This window comes from Drosophila eugracilis, unplaced genomic scaffold (assembly GCF_018153835.1).
Source record: "Drosophila eugracilis isolate 14026-0451.02 unplaced genomic scaffold, ASM1815383v1 contig_2152, whole genome shotgun sequence".
NCBI classification, from domain to species: domain Eukaryota; kingdom Metazoa; phylum Arthropoda; class Insecta; order Diptera; family Drosophilidae; genus Drosophila; species Drosophila eugracilis.
The window spans coordinates 25,343-40,377 of record NW_024573036.1 but is presented as its reverse complement, the minus strand read 5'-3'; the positions used below and the strand labels follow the sequence as shown (position 1 = coordinate 40,377).

At 40.6% G+C, this 15,035-nt stretch overlaps 4 protein-coding genes across 5 annotated transcripts in view; all 4 read right to left on the bottom strand.

Moving 5' to 3' along the window:
• LOC108111047 (nitric oxide synthase) overlaps positions 1-6,999 on the bottom strand; it is a 32,866-nt gene extending 25,867 nt beyond the window's left edge. Inside the window, 3 exon segments of the mRNA XM_017220376.2 lie at positions 432-546; positions 1,132-1,870; positions 6,730-6,999. Of these exon segments, the coding sequence (XP_017075865.2) occupies positions 432-546; positions 1,132-1,700 (684 nt within the window). The 5' untranslated portion in view covers positions 1,701-1,870; positions 6,730-6,999.
• Positions 7,000-7,234: 235 nt separating this feature from the next.
• Positions 7,235-12,183, bottom strand: LOC108111020 (leukocyte receptor cluster member 8 homolog). 2 transcript variants are annotated; one of them, XM_017220334.2, is made up of 6 exons: positions 11,943-12,183; positions 10,470-11,838; positions 9,660-10,404; positions 9,402-9,606; positions 9,135-9,342; positions 7,235-9,078 (listed from the first exon to the last, which is right to left on the bottom strand). In XM_017220334.2, exons 2-6 carry the CDS (start codon positions 11,753-11,755, stop codon positions 8,925-8,927), a joined length of 2,598 nt encoding a protein of 865 aa, XP_017075823.2. In that variant the 5' UTR covers positions 11,756-11,838; positions 11,943-12,183; the 3' UTR covers positions 7,235-8,924. The 2 variants fall into 2 exon arrangements, with proteins under 2 accessions (XP_017075823.2, XP_017075824.2); XM_017220335.2 differs by having other exon boundaries at positions 11,947-12,183.
• A 217-nt stretch (positions 12,184-12,400) lies between these two features.
• LOC108110860 (voltage-dependent anion-selective channel) lies at positions 12,401-13,654 on the bottom strand. The gene is made up of 3 exons (XM_017220106.2): positions 13,083-13,654; positions 12,791-13,021; positions 12,401-12,737 (listed from the first exon to the last, which is right to left on the bottom strand). Exons 1-3 carry the CDS (start codon positions 13,580-13,582, stop codon positions 12,437-12,439), a joined length of 1,032 nt encoding a protein of 343 aa, XP_017075595.1. The 5' UTR covers positions 13,583-13,654; the 3' UTR covers positions 12,401-12,436.
• Positions 13,655-13,733: 79 nt separating this feature from the next.
• Positions 13,734-15,000, bottom strand: LOC108110859 (voltage-dependent anion-selective channel). Its single transcript, XM_017220105.2, has 3 exons — positions 14,476-15,000; positions 14,130-14,360; positions 13,734-14,075 (listed from the first exon to the last, which is right to left on the bottom strand). Exons 1-3 carry the CDS (start codon positions 14,961-14,963, stop codon positions 13,775-13,777), a joined length of 1,020 nt encoding a protein of 339 aa, XP_017075594.2. The 5' UTR covers positions 14,964-15,000; the 3' UTR covers positions 13,734-13,774.
• Between the last annotated feature and the right edge of the window lie 35 nt (positions 15,001-15,035).

Below are 15,035 nucleotides of genomic sequence, written 5' to 3'. Positions count from 1 at the left end.
GCACTCGGCTAACTTTTGCATAACAAAACTGCTGTAAAACGCTCCAATTGCAGACTAGCAAACAAACAAAATGGCAGGAGTCACACATGCATCCTGCAAACACACACATACACACTCCGACACAGCCACAGAAAAGGGAACAGGAACAAGCAGTCACACAAACAATTACATGGAAGGCTAACAGCGTCATGAGTATTAAATAACTCCTGCAAGTATGCAATGTTTCTTGCGCTCGTTTTTTTACGCATTCCCAGCTGAAAGTTTCTGCACTTAGTCCTTAGGAGAAAGAGAGGGAGTCTGGGAATTGTTTTACTGCCCTTTTATGGCACACTCGCTCGTGCATGGCCCAGTAGCTTTTTCTTGGCCACGTGCAGTGGCTAATTATGGCCAAGACACCCATTCCCCTTACAGCAATCCCGAACGTGACTCACCTCACGACCCTTGCAGTGCAGCGTGTCGTAGACCTCCGGCCTGCCCTCGATGTTCTTTAGTCTCATCGGCTTGCGCATCAGCAGACTGCGTCCCTCGTCGTCCAGGTGCATAAAGCTGCAATTTAGATATAGTCAGGATAAAGTGGGTGGAAAGTGCGGAAAAGCAAGTGCTAAGCTAGCATATCTGAGGGCACTTAAGCTATAAACTTCTCACATTACTTGCTCGATTTGTCTAGCCATTGCGAAATCTTACATCTCCTTAAACTGCTGTTTAAATATTAAAGTACACCGATTTTTGTAGGTATCAAGCATAGCTATTCCCTAGAAACCTTTTTAAACTGAATATTAAAATATATATTATTTATTACTAAAAAATTAAATTGATTCTTGGAAACAAATATTCTAAGAAACGTTATTATAAAATTCCTTAATTTAAAAACTCTTTAAAACATCAAAAATGTGCTCCACCCAAATGCTCTTTGGACATCTGTTCACGAGTAGAATAAAAATGCTTTGGTTATGTTTGGAACTGAATTTCCCCTCGGCAAATGCTATTTGCCAAAAGAAAAACCTATCTAGTTCCTAAACACAACTACCAGTGCTTAGTCCTGCCGTTATCCTTTCGCTCCCACAACAATTTATCAGTCATGCTAGCAGCAGCACTCGTGTCTCCTATATCCGTGATAAATGCAATCCTTACCTGCCGGCACGCGACCGATAATCCTGTGACATTTTTCTGGGCTGTTGTTGGTTTTTGGGCGACGGCGAGAGTTCTCGCGAACTTTTTCCCGATGCGGTGCCACTGCCCGAGGCAGCACATCCCGCCCCCTGACCACTCCCGCTGCCATCCAGTTCTACCACAATACTTGTGTTGGTGCCACGCCGTTCGCGAATTGGAGGAGATGCTGTGCAGATACTGGCGCGTTTGGGGTGCCTCAATGGCGTGCCACTTGAAGAGGAGACTCCTGCTCCTTGCGGTAAGCCTCCTGCTCCCCCAGGGTGGTCTACTTCATGGCTGGGCGAGGAGTCGCCGCCGCCTTCTGGATTGCCGCTTAAGAGCCCATTGCCGTTCACCGTTGGCGTTGTTTGAGCTTTGATTTTTCTGCTATTTTGTTGCTGTGTGGCACATGTAGCCTTCTGTTGCTGAAGTTGCTGCTGTTGCTGTTGCAGTTGCTGCTGCTGTTGTTGCTGTTGTTGTTGCGCATTTGGCGTACGTTTGATGGTCACGAAACGCAGGTTCTCAAATATCGATGCGAAATGCTGCGACATCTTGTCCTGGGACTTGTAGCCCTTGTGCTATACGCTGATTGCTTGCCTCGTTGATTTAAAATGCAGCCAACAGGTGAACCACTTGGACAATTTAGCCTCCAAGTTTTTGATTAAATTCGGTTGAGCAACTTTCTGCGGCTCTCTTTTTCGGGCCACACTCAATTGGTTCACTGAGGATTGAAAAGTTTACAGAAAGTTGTATTACTTGGCGTAGTCGAAACAGATTGAGGAACTTAAAAATAAAAAGGTGAAATGAGTACTTTAAGTAGAGAAAGTTTACATTTTTTTGAGACTATACTTCACATATTAATGTTTAAGAAAACATCTGGGGATTGTTCCTAAAAGTAAACTCTAGAAAGTATAGTAGATTAAAATCCATTGATTAAACATTTTTAAAGGAGAACTCCCTTCCGAACAGGGACTTATACTTGCAAATAAAAAACCCCTAAAAGGTTTTTGCTTACATTATCTTCTACTTAGTTTTTCTCACATTATGATGAGCCAAGGTCCGAACATCACCTTCGGCTTAAGGCCTTGCCATTGAATGTCATCAGACATCGGTTTATTCTGCAGCTTTGCTGCTACTTCAGTTCCACTCAAAATGCCTGAGAGCAACAGAAAGCAAAACAATAGAACGACAAAGACTAGCTTTTAGCTACAAAAATAGACTTATGCACTCAAAGCCAACCGGGCGGCTAATTGATTGATTGATTAGCCAAGGCAAAAAGGCATAAAAGCACGTATGTACACACACCCACAAAGAAATAACACCAAATGAAACAAAATAAACCGAAATTTGCGGTCATTATTTTGATTTGCCTAAGCAATTTTCCAAAGCCGCCATTAAACAAACAGCAAAAAACAAGAGCAAACAAACAATGAGCGAGTAATTAGAAAACGATAGTCATTCATTGGACATTCCGTGTGACTGAGTGTGGGGATGCCATCAAAGCGAATGATTCGGCATTTGATTCCGAATTTTAATGTGCGTGGGTGCCCATTGAACTCGAATGGAATGGCATCCACCAGGTCAGTTACGGGCATGCTCCCATGTCAAATGCAGCCGGAATCGGAGCTCAATAGATGGCACTGGCTCGTCAGTTTCGGATTTTGGATGGGAGCCCATTTGTTTGTAAATAAACAAGCATTTAAAAACAAAAGCACCTGGCTATAGCCCAAGCTCAAAAAGGTAATTCCCACAGGGCTCTGACTGCGTTTAATGTTAAATTATTTAAGTTAAAATGTAAATTCAACTGAATTCTTATGAAGTAGAATTTAAAGTAGATTAAATTAATAATTTTTATGGTATTTCAATGTTGCCTTAAAAGTCTAACTTAAGTGATGCGTCATCTTAGAAATTTGCACATTTTTTCGGGCGGTTAGAGGCCAAACAACTGCTGCCTAACAAATGAGCGAGCCGCGAATGGAAATGGTTTTCTAAGGAAAGAAAAAGGAAGCAGCATCTGGTGAGGAAAAACGGAAAAACAGCGTGAAAATTGGCTGCAGAATGAATGATTAAACCCTTTTTGAAGGCAAAGCCAAGGGCTAAGCAGATGTTGCCTGCAACTTTTCCAACTCTAATCAGTTGACTCTCCTCATCTCGCCTCGTTTAAGGGGAGTGTACAAATAGCCCTGCTCCCGGCTTTAACCACCGAAATTAAAGGTAAACTAATTGAATTTTCATAGAGCGGCAAGGACTTCCTCACTTTTTGATTAAGAAAATTTATTATGAAGCGTTGCGACTGGAGGCGTCTGGTTTTGTGGTTTGCAGCGGCAAATTGCCATAAAGATGCTTTTAATTGCTACAAATGTTCACCATTGCCAGGAAAGCTTGGAGTCTGCTTTTCATTTCCGCTCGCTTTTCCTCGTTCCCTGCTTAATCAGCCCGGAGGAAAATAAAACTGCTGGAAATGCTCTGGAGTATTCGAGACACTGCCTCGAGTTATAGTTGCGGCGATTTGTTGTTCATCATTTTCCCTGTTGATTTGAAATCTAATGAGCTGAGTGGAATTTAAAAGGCAACAAAACAATAAGCCTGAGAAAGGGAAAGCTTATAACAACTGATTGAATGGTAAAGTCTCATTTGGGAAATTACAGAAAATGGAAGAGGAAAAGATTTTTATTTTGTATCTTTTAATTTGGATATTTGGCTACTAAGCAGTCATGACCTTTGATTTCTTTTATATTTTCGGCATCCTTTCAGAAGAAGAATTAAGAATTTGTAAAAACCTAAATTCCTTTTCTAGTTTCTATCTCATATGTTACTTTAAACATTTGACTTATTTATGGAGCGAAAAAAGGAAAAAATAATAAAAGTTCACGACATGGAAGTACCCGAAGGCTTTATGCAAAAGATCCCTTGGAGAGGCGCAACTCAATCGTTTTCCCCTGGAAAATCTCGGCTTTCCTACGCTCTCAACACTTCAACTCCTCCGCCCTGTTTTAAATCCAATCAATTGCTTTAAAATAAACCCTTGAACAAAATCAAAAGCAAACCCGTAACAACGACGGGCGCCGAATGCTTTCCGTATTATCTCAAATGACAACACAGCCGCGTGAAGAAATGAAATCCAAGGGAAATCGCACAATTGGGGGACAAAGGCAAGTACTGGGGGAAAAAAACGAAAAAAATGTGCTGCCAAGCACAATGCAAAACAGTAAAAAACACAAAAAGAGGAAACTGAAAACTGAAAACCAGCAAATCTGTTAAGAAAAACCATTTAAATGGGCGACACAACACAGACAGAACAATGCGAATGTGGTTTCCCACCCACACAGGTGCTAAGGCGGTTTCAGCCAAGGCCTAGACTTGTGGTCAAGTGCGAATCATGACCAGAATGAGAGTAGGATTTGGTGGGATAGTTGGAGGCACTTAAAGGTCTCAGGACAATAATGGCAACGTGAGGGCAATAATTAGACTATTTCTGCTAAACTGCCAGTAAACTTGGGCGAAGCAAAAGTAATTTGTATAACAATAGAGCAATTCCAAATATGGTGCAGAATTTAAAATGGTGATTATCGCCGAGGTTAATTAGGCAAAAAATCATATTGGTTCTTGTAATGCAAACACAACTTTAGTTTAAATTTCACTTAGATTAAATTTTGTATTTTAAGCATCCGAAAAAATGTATTCTTTGCTTTTTGTAAAAGAATTGACTACCAATATTTCGTCGTATTTATGAATAAATTTATTGTTAAGGCCTGTGCTCACCAGTTCTTAACTTTTCGTGTCAACACAAATTTCTGGATTCTATTTCTAGAGGCTTATCCTTTCCAGTTGAGCTCCATAAATTGATCCGTTCCTTCAAAAAACTTCAGCTCATTGGTCAAAATTTATTTTATGCTAATGCAAATTGTAAAATATCCCAAAGTCAGCTGAGCATCTGATACCGTGTTACATTTATGAAATGAATGAAAGGCCCCTCCTGTAAATAACACATCATTTTTGAAGATTCCCGTAAAGTGAAGAAAATCCTTTGGCCATCAGAGGGTTTGCCCGAGAAAAAAAAAAAGGTAAACAAGTTTTATTCCCCCTGAAATGCTGACTAACCGACTCTGGATTTACATATGAAAGGGATAGTCATGTGGAGGATTTTATGCCTTTGAAAAGGATTGCCCACGTCCTTAAGCAAGTGTGCAAGTGTATTAAATATTCACACATAATGTTGCAAAATTTATACTCCTGTCGTTCTTTGTAATGTCAGCCTCAGCTGCGGTTCGCATTTTGATAGTCAATATTGGATATTTATTTATTGTTATTTGAAAACATGCCGAACACTGCAAAATATGTATATTTTAATGGTGCAGAGGTGTGAGGAATGGAAGTTCAATTGAAAGGCTGGTTTGTTTGTAAATTTACTTAGGTATGTCTTAGACATGTGAGGCTGAAAAGTCGATGAATAATAAATAAAATCCTCAAAGGAGAGATCTTTCAAAATGAAAAACTGAAAGGTACAAAAAATGGGATACAATTTCTGTAACACACAAGGCACTTTACTTTACAAATAAAGGTCAGCATTAACTCATATAATTTTAGTAAGTTATCTGCATTATTTCTAGTATTCATCTCGTTGACTTTCAATGGCAGAACCTATGCAACTAGGCAAGGTTCATACAATGGCCCGACAAACATCAGCAATATTATAATTTTCCTAATAACGAAATGGAGGAAACTGGCGAAGCGTGGATGGGACAGAAAAGACGGGACTTGTCAGCCTTTTGACATCGGCAGCTGGGACAGCGTCGCAGCAGGAAGTTGGCCTTCTGCCTTCCTAAAAAGTTTCCTTGGCACTTAATTTGATGTTATTTTTTACTGCTAATTGTTTTTCAATTTATGTTGGAAATTTTGTTATGAACGTATTTTGATGATTACATCCTAAAGAGTTAATTTGCCTATCTTTGACAACCTTAATTACATAATGGGGTATCGAGTTTCTGAGTTCATTCTAAAGTCGTTCGGCCTTTGGGGTATTTATTAAAGATTAATTTCCGTTAATTATTTTCAATTTTGGGTAAACGCACTCGCTTGCTTGCCGCTCTTTCTCACGCTCAACTGGATTATTTAATTGCAAGTTTACTTCGTTTGAAAATCTACGAGACATTAATCAAATGCCTCGCCTGCTCCTTGGGCTTGACTGATTATTGTGGTACAGCAATTAGTCAATCAATTCAATGGTTGACATTGTTTTCATCTTAAAGTTATGCCTTCTCTTATCAACAGGATTCATTGTGGCACATTTATGAGAATTAATCAATTTATTTAATAATTCAAATTCCTGACTAGATAAGTTTCATTCTAATAAGTAATGACATTTTTTTTAAATACTACATGTTCTGCATTATTGTTTTCTCTGTTGTAGATTTTAAAACTGCCAGAACTATTTTAATTAAAAAAAATAACAATTCAATTTATTTAGAAAAATATTAACGATAAACGAGATGTTAAAAATCAAGAAAACAGTAAAATAAAACTATGTGAAAGGCTTAAAAACTAGATAAAAGGCACCATTTTAATTACTTTAAGGCATACCTCTATTATAATATAAACATAAACCGTTTATTTAAATGGCTTATCTTTGAAAGAAGAAATTCTTTAATAAATATAATGTACGAATGCTAACTATCAACTTATGCTTTTCACACGCCCTAATAAAGTTAACAAACAATTATTTCAACTACTTTTCGATGGGTCACTTCACACACAAAAGGGTTTTAGAACCTTTTTGATTTTCTAGCTTCTTTTGATTATCTCCGTTTGGTCCTTTGAATTTGAGTTTTAAGCGCGATCCAAAGAACTCGAACGCCGCGCGTTGACTGAAGCTAAGGCCGCAACGCAGCATCCTTAAATAGCGGCTGAATCTCCGACAGCATCCTTTGCGCGTTGTTGAAAAGCTCGGCTCCCACACTCCAACAAGCTCTAAATGGCTGGTGTCCTGGCTAAAGCTTCCGAGTTTAGGGTACAACTGAACGAGGATTGTTTTGGCGATGACCTTCTGTTGAAAGGGAAACTTCACCAAGGAAAAAACACCAGTTGCTTGATTTTTATTTTGTTTATTTTTTGAAAAGCGGGATAATAACTCTCCCTTTTCATGGCTACGGGCTCCCGTAAATTGCATGAATATTAGGAGATGTATTTGAAATCTTGAATTCTTTTCCATCATTTTCAAACATTCAAGAAAATTAAAAATAAATTTAACAGTTAACCTTAACCTAAGATACCTATAATCCTAGCCTATAGTTACTGTATAATATATAGAAGAGTTATGTTTTTCGTCAAACTCTCTCTCTCTAAAAAAAACCACTGAATAAAGGTTTTGTATCCAATTGCTTATGTACTACCCAGAGACTTTATACAGTTTGCTTAGTAAGACGAATTAAAATTGGAAGAGCTTACAAATGTCGCGAATATTTGATGACTTTTTGTTTGCGTTCGCACGGATGACGAGTGGCGACGAGGAAGACCAGGTTGACTGCCATAATCCGAAACGATGACATTGAACTTCCATAGAATTTTCATGCAGGCTGGTTCGTTCTTGTTGTAGTTCTTGGTGGTGGTGGATTTGATGGTTGTATATATACAGGTATACAATAGAGAGACAGATCATTAGTATTATCCTTTTGAATCATTTAAATAAGACAACAATCATTAAGCTTAAATCTTAAAACTAGTTTAAAAATGAAGTGATCAAAGGGCGTTAAAATGAGTAAAATAATCACAACGAAACAAAAATCAATTCTCAGCCCAATGCTTTACGCCTCTCGGAGTTCGTTGATCGCATCTGTTTTTGTTTGTCTTCATGTGTATTATTTCATGTTAGTTTTGTATGTGTTCAGGTTTAGTGGAGTTGTTATTTAAAGGGATCGTGACCTAATTTAGAATCAAAGTCTTTAGTTATATAAGTCCATGGATAGGTCACGCATATAAGGATTCGGGTTAAGTATTTGTTGAACTCGTTCGAGGATAATTCTTGCAGAATTCGATAAAGTTGGTTTTTCTAACCAAGAAAACCAACGTTTTCAAGGTAAGAATGTTTCGTAATTTCTGCAATCTGGACCAATGACGGATTGATTTTGGTAAAACTTTAAATTCCTGAATATCCACTAAGCGCACTAGATGTTTTCCACTTTTGTTGATCCTGGAATATATAATCCATAGATGAACCCATGACGTATCCGATGACCGTGAATTGCCCATGTTCCGAGGGATACGCCATTCGAGCGATTGATACATCGAAGAATCCAGCTACTCCTGTACTAGCACATATTGAAATCCTGGTGGGGCATAATAGTTGACATAGTCGATGTATTTTTAAATCGTTGTTGACTCATCCAAAAATGCCAGTGTTCATTTAAGCAGAAGAATTTGTTTTAAGTTGTTGTAAAGTTGATGTTTCTTGTGATGTTTTCATCCATTTTTCAAAGAACTCCTTTCCTTTTAAAAATAATATTCCCAACGATGAATACTTTCGTGGTCCTAAGAAGACGTAGAATTCACAATTTCACTATTTCAAAGAAAATCGATAGGGGAAAGGGAATAAAGAAAGCCCTAACTATAAAACGAAAGAGGAATCGCGACCTATTATAATATATACAAACTATTATAAATACGGACAAGGGAGTTGAATTCTAAGTCCGACAAAGGACACCAATATCCGAAAAGTTCGGAAATCAGGTACAAAATCAAAGTGTTTCCTAGCAGCAAATCTGCTATTTGTGAAAGTCGCCTTAAATAGCGATGGCAGCAGCGTTTTTACAATCGACTTGGGAGCCATCGGCGACATAGGGTAAACTAAAGGTGTCTAGCCATTCTTTGCATTTTTCAGAGCTTTCGAAGGCCAAGATATTGGTTATGTAGTCAACGCTAATATTGGGACGATAACTGAAAAAAATTGTGGTTATATAAAGATTTCGAAAAAATGAATGTATCGGACTTACGATTTAATAATAACTCGCAATGCAGCCTTGCGCTCTCTCTCCAGGAACCACTCAATCATGTGGCCGGACATAAGAGGCGCCGTTTTGTAGAGGGAAAATAGTTTGCAGTAGTTCCCCAGCGACCACGCAGATCGGAACTGAAGGGCGTGTGCAATGACAGGATTCTCGCGTTGATCAGCCGTAATCGAACGCAGGACAGTGGTTATGTCTGCAAGTCAAAATAAGTGTTACTTTGACATATAACTACTTAAGATATATTAAACCTACCCAAGGTATTCTTTGTGAATATGTAGTAGAGTATGCGGTAGGCCGTGAACTCCAAGGCGTTGGCGCTCTTTCCGCCGATTTCCATATACAGCATTTTTAGTTGTGTCTGGCATTGGTTGAATTCCTCGTGGTCACCCTTCTCCATAGCAATGCGAGCATGCGTCTCATACACCTCAACCGTAAACTGATCTCGTATACCTTGGACCTAAAGAGGAAATGTGTCACCATCATTTATAACCTATAAAAAGTGCTACTTACAGTCAGATCCTGCCTGATGGACTTAAGCTGATCACACGCGTAATGGTAATCCTGATTGGAACGCCATTTTCCCTTTACATTAACCAGGGAGTGGGTGAGCACCTCGACAGGCCGTACCTCCGACGGGGACGGCGCCTTGGTAAGACGCAAAAACGATTTTTCTAAGTCCCTACATGTGCCTACAATATGCAAATCTAGAAGATCTAAGCCGCCAGCCGCCTCTGTGTCCTCGAAGAAGGCGGAACGTGAGTGGTGCTGTTGTTGTTGCATCATTTTCTTCTTGTTCTTGGCCGTGGTGAGACCAAACGGTGAGCTTGCAATGGCGACGACAGATTTCTTTGCCGAGCTGGAGCTCTGCTGTGAGAATCTTGCCGCACGCTGTTGCAAGCGCGCTGTGTCATCATCAACGGCTCCGCCAACGGACGACTGGGAGTAGAAGTGAGGCTTCTTTTTCGCCTGGCCTCCGGACCCCGCGGCGGCTGCCGCAGCCGCTGCTGCGCGCTTGCCCTTCTTCATCAGCATTTTCTGTTGCTTGCGAGATAAGTTCGCGGAGAGTGGTATGAAATTCAGGGATTCGATAGAGCCCGATTTGCGGATAACCTTACGCGCCGGGGGACTGCTGGCATCGCTACTGCGAGAGCACGATCGGGAACGGGGGGATCGCGAGCGTGAACGCGAATGGGAGCGCGAGCGCGAATACCGTTTCTTGCTCGAGTACTTTAACGAGTTTGTAGATGACGGCGAACTGAAAAGGTTAAATGAACTGGTTTATATTTGAAGTACGGCAATAAAAAAAACACTAAAACTCACCGCGAACGACTCCTAGAGTACCTCGACGACGAGGAGTGCCGATGGGAACCATATCCAGACGAGGATTTGCTGAACTGATTGATCTTTTGCTTGAACTGATTCCCTATACCAGAAGAGCCTTTGGCTGGCACCTTCTCGGCCTCGCGGTCCTTCTCTTGTTCCCTCTCTTGCTCTTGCTTTTTTTGGAAGTAGTTGCTTCGCTGCGGTTGCGGAGGCGTCGCGTTGTTTAACACAACATCAATGCCATCCCGCTCACTGTGCACTGTGGGCATGGGCTCGTTATCCCAGTCCCGCGTCCACAACTCATTTCGATTGGCTGCCGCTATAATCTTGCCCTTTAGGCATATGTCAATCTGATCCTTGTCGAGATCCGTGTTGCACTTTGAGTAGCAACGGGCCACATATTGATTAAGGGCATCCGGCCAGGAGTCATTGGAGGCCATTTGAAAACTGTTGGGCCGCTTAAAGTTAGATGTTTGAGGTGCAGCGGTAGAAGCTGTCTGCTGCTGCTGTTGCTGGTGTTGATGCTGCGGATTTTCTGTGGGAGCCACCAAGGATAGTGGTAATGGTGGTGGTGGCTTACTCAAATCTGGAGTTATTGGCACGCCCACATCGCTGGCGGTAATAATGGGCGGTGGTGGTGCTACAGGCGTTGTTTGAGCTTGATTTGTAAACGGATTGCTATATGCTGTTTGCTCGAAGTTTTTGTTTTTATTGTTACGCTTGCGTTTCTTCTTGTTGCTGCTGCTGTTATTGTTATTGTACATTTGCATGACCTGTTGTTGTTGTTGAAGCTGCTGCTGTTGAAGTGTTTGTTGTTGTTGTTGCTGCTGTTGTTGTTGTTGCAGTGGATTGGGGGCACCGGCCAAACGCTTTTGGTTTAAATTTAAATTAAAACGTATTCCCCCGAAATTCTTTTGCTGCTGCTGTTGTTGCTGCTTGTTTTGACCCGTTAGCGGGCCGCCTTTGGGAGGCGGCGGTGGTGGCGGACCCGAGGGGAGGGGCGGTGGTGCAGCCAGCGCATTGCTGAAGCCCGGTGGCGCATTCGACGCACTAACCGTCGAAGTTACCTGCTGTTGTTGTTGTTGCTGATAACGCATGTAGTATTGATAGTACTGCTGATACTGCTGCTGGTAGGCGGCATTTTGATTTGCATACCAGGCGTAGTTGTTCCACTGCTGGGCAAGCTGGGCAGGATTACCGCCCTGCTGCTGCTGTTGTTGCTGCTGCTGCATCTCCTGCAGCTGCGGAATTAAGGGCGGAGGGGCACTCATGGCCTCCGACATGGTACTCCCACTCTTGCTTTTCGCTAATATGGCCTTGGTTTTTTTTACCTGAACTTACCTTTGGGTTTTTGCTATTTCAGCCCCTGATTTCGAAACAAAGGGTAAGAAAATGTGAAAAATGTGTTCATTAGTGTGTGTACTCATGGGCATGTGTGTGCTGGCATGTGACGCCATTTTTATTTCTTACCTACTTTAGTCTCCGAGAACTTGCACTTTCGACTTCAATTTTGCCCCTTTAAAACGCCGTTTTCGCTGCAATAACAAAATAAAACGGATGGGCAATGCAAATATCTATTTTCATTTGCACGAAAACACTTGGATTATGCCTTTATTGCCTAATTTCTTCACGATAGAAAAACACGCCTGAACAGATGAACTATTTTTACGTATAAAGAAAAAAGACGAATAATCGATGAATAGAGCTGTCAGAGATTTCAGTATGACCGTCGCCTGCTGCGGCCAAAATCATATTTACAAACGACCATATTTCATTCGATATTAGGGGTATTTCTTACAGAGCTAACCGTTAAATTTTGAAATCAAAGAAATATTTTAAAAATCTGTAACATTAGAAGCATGTTTGTAAGAATCAACCAGGCAAATATCAACCCCATCACCAAATGAATGAAATTGCAAACAATAACATTGTCGTACAAAAGTAAACACTACTACTGTTTTATTTTAAGAGTGAAAGTACCAGGAAACTCCAATCCTTTTGTTCCCTTTAACAGGAGAATTTGCATCAAAGGCCAAATGATACATGACATCGACATTTTCGCCTATTTTCGATTGAAAGACGAACCCAGTTCTCGTGTCCTCCCGGAACTTGACCTTCACCAACGTTCCATTGTTAAAGTCGTACTGAACACCAACCGCGAACTGTTTTACATTTGCGGAACTATAGAGATTTGATTTCAAAGCAAAGCCCCAGGCATCGCCAATTCTTTGGAAGATCGATCCTCTGAGGTCCTCAAAATTCTCTCTGCAGGTAAAATATTAATAGTTTACTAACAACCTTATGAAAGTAGAGCCTACAGTTTCAAGCCCACTTCAGTCCTATCATTATAATAGCCCAAGCAGAAAGCATGCTTATCGAATCCCTTGGCATCAAAGTCGTAAATAGTCCGATATCCCAGTATCCAATTTTCCATTGGAGTAACAACGACATAGCCCAAGAAAAGTGGTTCCTTGTAGAGCGGCACCACTAGTTCCATTTTTACTGGTTTACGTTCAAAACCACATTTTATCTTGGTTTTAAATGTCACTCTATAAAGACAGTAAAATCTATTTAGTAGTGTAATATAATTAATAAGGCTTAATAACTAACTCGTCTTTCGTGCCAATTACAGACTTCAGTTGGGCATAAAGCTTACTACCAAAACTTATCCCACGCCCTTCAATTTCTGATAGAAAATCATTGTTAGTAAGCCAACTAAGAGACATACTATAGTTGCCAAAATCCTTGAACACCTCCAGGCCCCCAAAGATTGACTCCATAGTAGGATAGCCCTCTCCAAAGGTGCTTATATTGAAATCTGTGTTCGTCCTTGTGGTGCATTGCAGCTGCCAGGCGCCGATCTTGAATCCGTTGCTGAGGCACTCCTTTGCCAAGGCGCCCACATGGAAGTAGGTGGGCATTTCATCTTCTGCCAGAGGTAAAGGTATTATTTCTATTTCTACCACCTCCTTAGCAGATGCATCATTAGCTTCTGGCTTTTCATCTGCAGCGTGCTCTTCTTTTTGTTCAGTTGTTGGTGCCGTGGTTGGACGGAAGCGCCTTTTGTTTCGGCGAAACAAATGGCGCATCCGTTGCCTCATATTTTCCATTGTAAATTTTTTTTAATAAAATACTGTACACTGTTTTAATTTTGTCGGAATGAAACTAGACACTTTATTCGAGGTAAAAACGATTCTGTTAAATTTTATTTACTCTTTGTATAACCAGAATGTTGTAGATTTACAATATTGTTTACAAAGGATCAAAAAAGTAAAAGCGAAACTCGATCAGTAACCTAGTGTCTAAACATTAAAATACCAAGACATGCCGACCTTATGCTTTCCATTAATAGGATCTTTTCCTTGAAAGCCAAAGTGAAACAGAAATTCAATATCTTCACGTAGCTTGCGTTGAAAAATAAATCCAAGTCGAGTATCTCCCCGCAGTTTTGCCTTCAGCAATGTTCCGGGTTCCCACTCGTACTGACCGCCAATGGTGATAAGCTTCGCATTTACGTTTCCATAAAGGTTTGCCTTCAAAGCCAAGGCCCACTTCGATCCAATGCGCTGAAATATCGATCCTCGAACAGTCTCGAAATTCTCTCTAAAATATCGATATGTTACATAGATCAGTTTAAAAAATAAAAAGGTAGTTTACAGTTTCATTCCCACTTCTATCGAGTCTTTGATACAGCCCACGCAAAGGGAGTGCATGTCAAACTTCTTATCCTCCACATTGAACACTGTGCGGTAACCCAAAACATAACTTTTGGCAGGTTCAACTAGAATGTAGCCCATAAATAGGGGTTCCTTGTAAATGGGAATATAGAACTCCATTTTCACGGGGCTGCGTTCGAAACCACACTTCACTTTGCATTGGTATTTAAAACTGCATAAAAGCATGAATATTATTATTATTATTATTATTATTATTCATTATATTGTTATTATCATTTCCAAAATATTGCGAAAGGTCAACCTTATAAATCAAAAATCCGACTCACCCATCACTAGTGGTGATCATAGACTTAAGGACGGAAGACCACATCCCTCCTAGATTTTTACCATTGGCTCCAACATCCGACAGGAAGAATCCGTCGGTCAACCAAGCCAAAGAACCGTGAAAGTTTCCCTGCTCTTTGTAGATCTCAAGTCCTCCGTAGACAGAATTCCATGTAGGATATCCCTCGCCGAAGGTGCTCATAAAGAAGTTATCCTCCGTTTTAGAGGTGCACTGTAGTTTCCACGGCCCATTTGTGTAGCCGTGAACAAGGCACATCTTCGCCAAAAGTCCCACATGAAAGAAAGTGGGTAACTCGGACTCCTTCAACGGCTCTGGCAAGATTTCCACATTGCTTTCCTTCTTAGCCTCCTCCTGTTCATTGCCCTTTTCTTGTGCATTTCCACCATCATCACCACTGTTGTCCACGCTATCTTGACGTTTCCTTTTGTTACTTCTGAACAAGCTACGGATCCTTTGCCTCAAAGACATTTTGGAATTTAAACAATCAATTTTGAATTTTTTTCCCAAATAATGATTTAATTCTGATACGAAGCTCTAAGC

What these genes read in the sequence shown, in the direction of transcription:
- LOC108111020 (XM_017220334.2), bottom strand. Translation starts at nt 11,755, where the DNA reads ATGTCGGAGGCCATGAGTGCCCCTCCGCCCTTAATTCCGCAGCTGCAG. An exon ending in TACTCTAGGAGTCGTTCGCG is followed by an intron (nt 10,405 to 10,469) that starts GTGAGTTTTAGT and finishes TAACCTTTTCAG; the next exon opens with TTCGCCGTCATCTACAAACT. An exon ending in ATTCACAAAGAATACCTTGG is followed by an intron (nt 9,343 to 9,401) that starts GTAGGTTTAATA and finishes TTTGACTTGCAG; the next exon opens with ACATAACCACTGTCCTGCGT.
- LOC108110859 (XM_017220105.2), bottom strand. Translation starts at nt 14,963, where the DNA reads ATGTCTTTGAGGCAAAGGATCCGTAGCTTGTTCAGAAGTAACAAAAGG. An exon ending in ATGATCACCACTAGTGATGG is followed by an intron (nt 14,361 to 14,475) that starts GTGAGTCGGATT and finishes GCTTTTATGCAG; the next exon opens with TTTTAAATACCAATGCAAAG. An exon ending in ATAGAAGTGGGAATGAAACT is followed by an intron (nt 14,076 to 14,129) that starts GTAAACTACCTT and finishes TCGATATTTTAG; the next exon opens with AGAGAATTTCGAGACTGTTC.
- LOC108110860 (XM_017220106.2), bottom strand. Translation starts at nt 13,582, where the DNA reads ATGGAAAATATGAGGCAACGGATGCGCCATTTGTTTCGCCGAAACAAA. An exon ending in GTAATTGGCACGAAAGACGA is followed by an intron (nt 13,022 to 13,082) that starts GTTAGTTATTAA and finishes CTGTCTTTATAG; the next exon opens with AGTGACATTTAAAACCAAGA. An exon ending in ACTGAAGTGGGCTTGAAACT is followed by an intron (nt 12,738 to 12,790) that starts GTAGGCTCTACT and finishes TTTTACCTGCAG; the next exon opens with AGAGAATTTTGAGGACCTCA.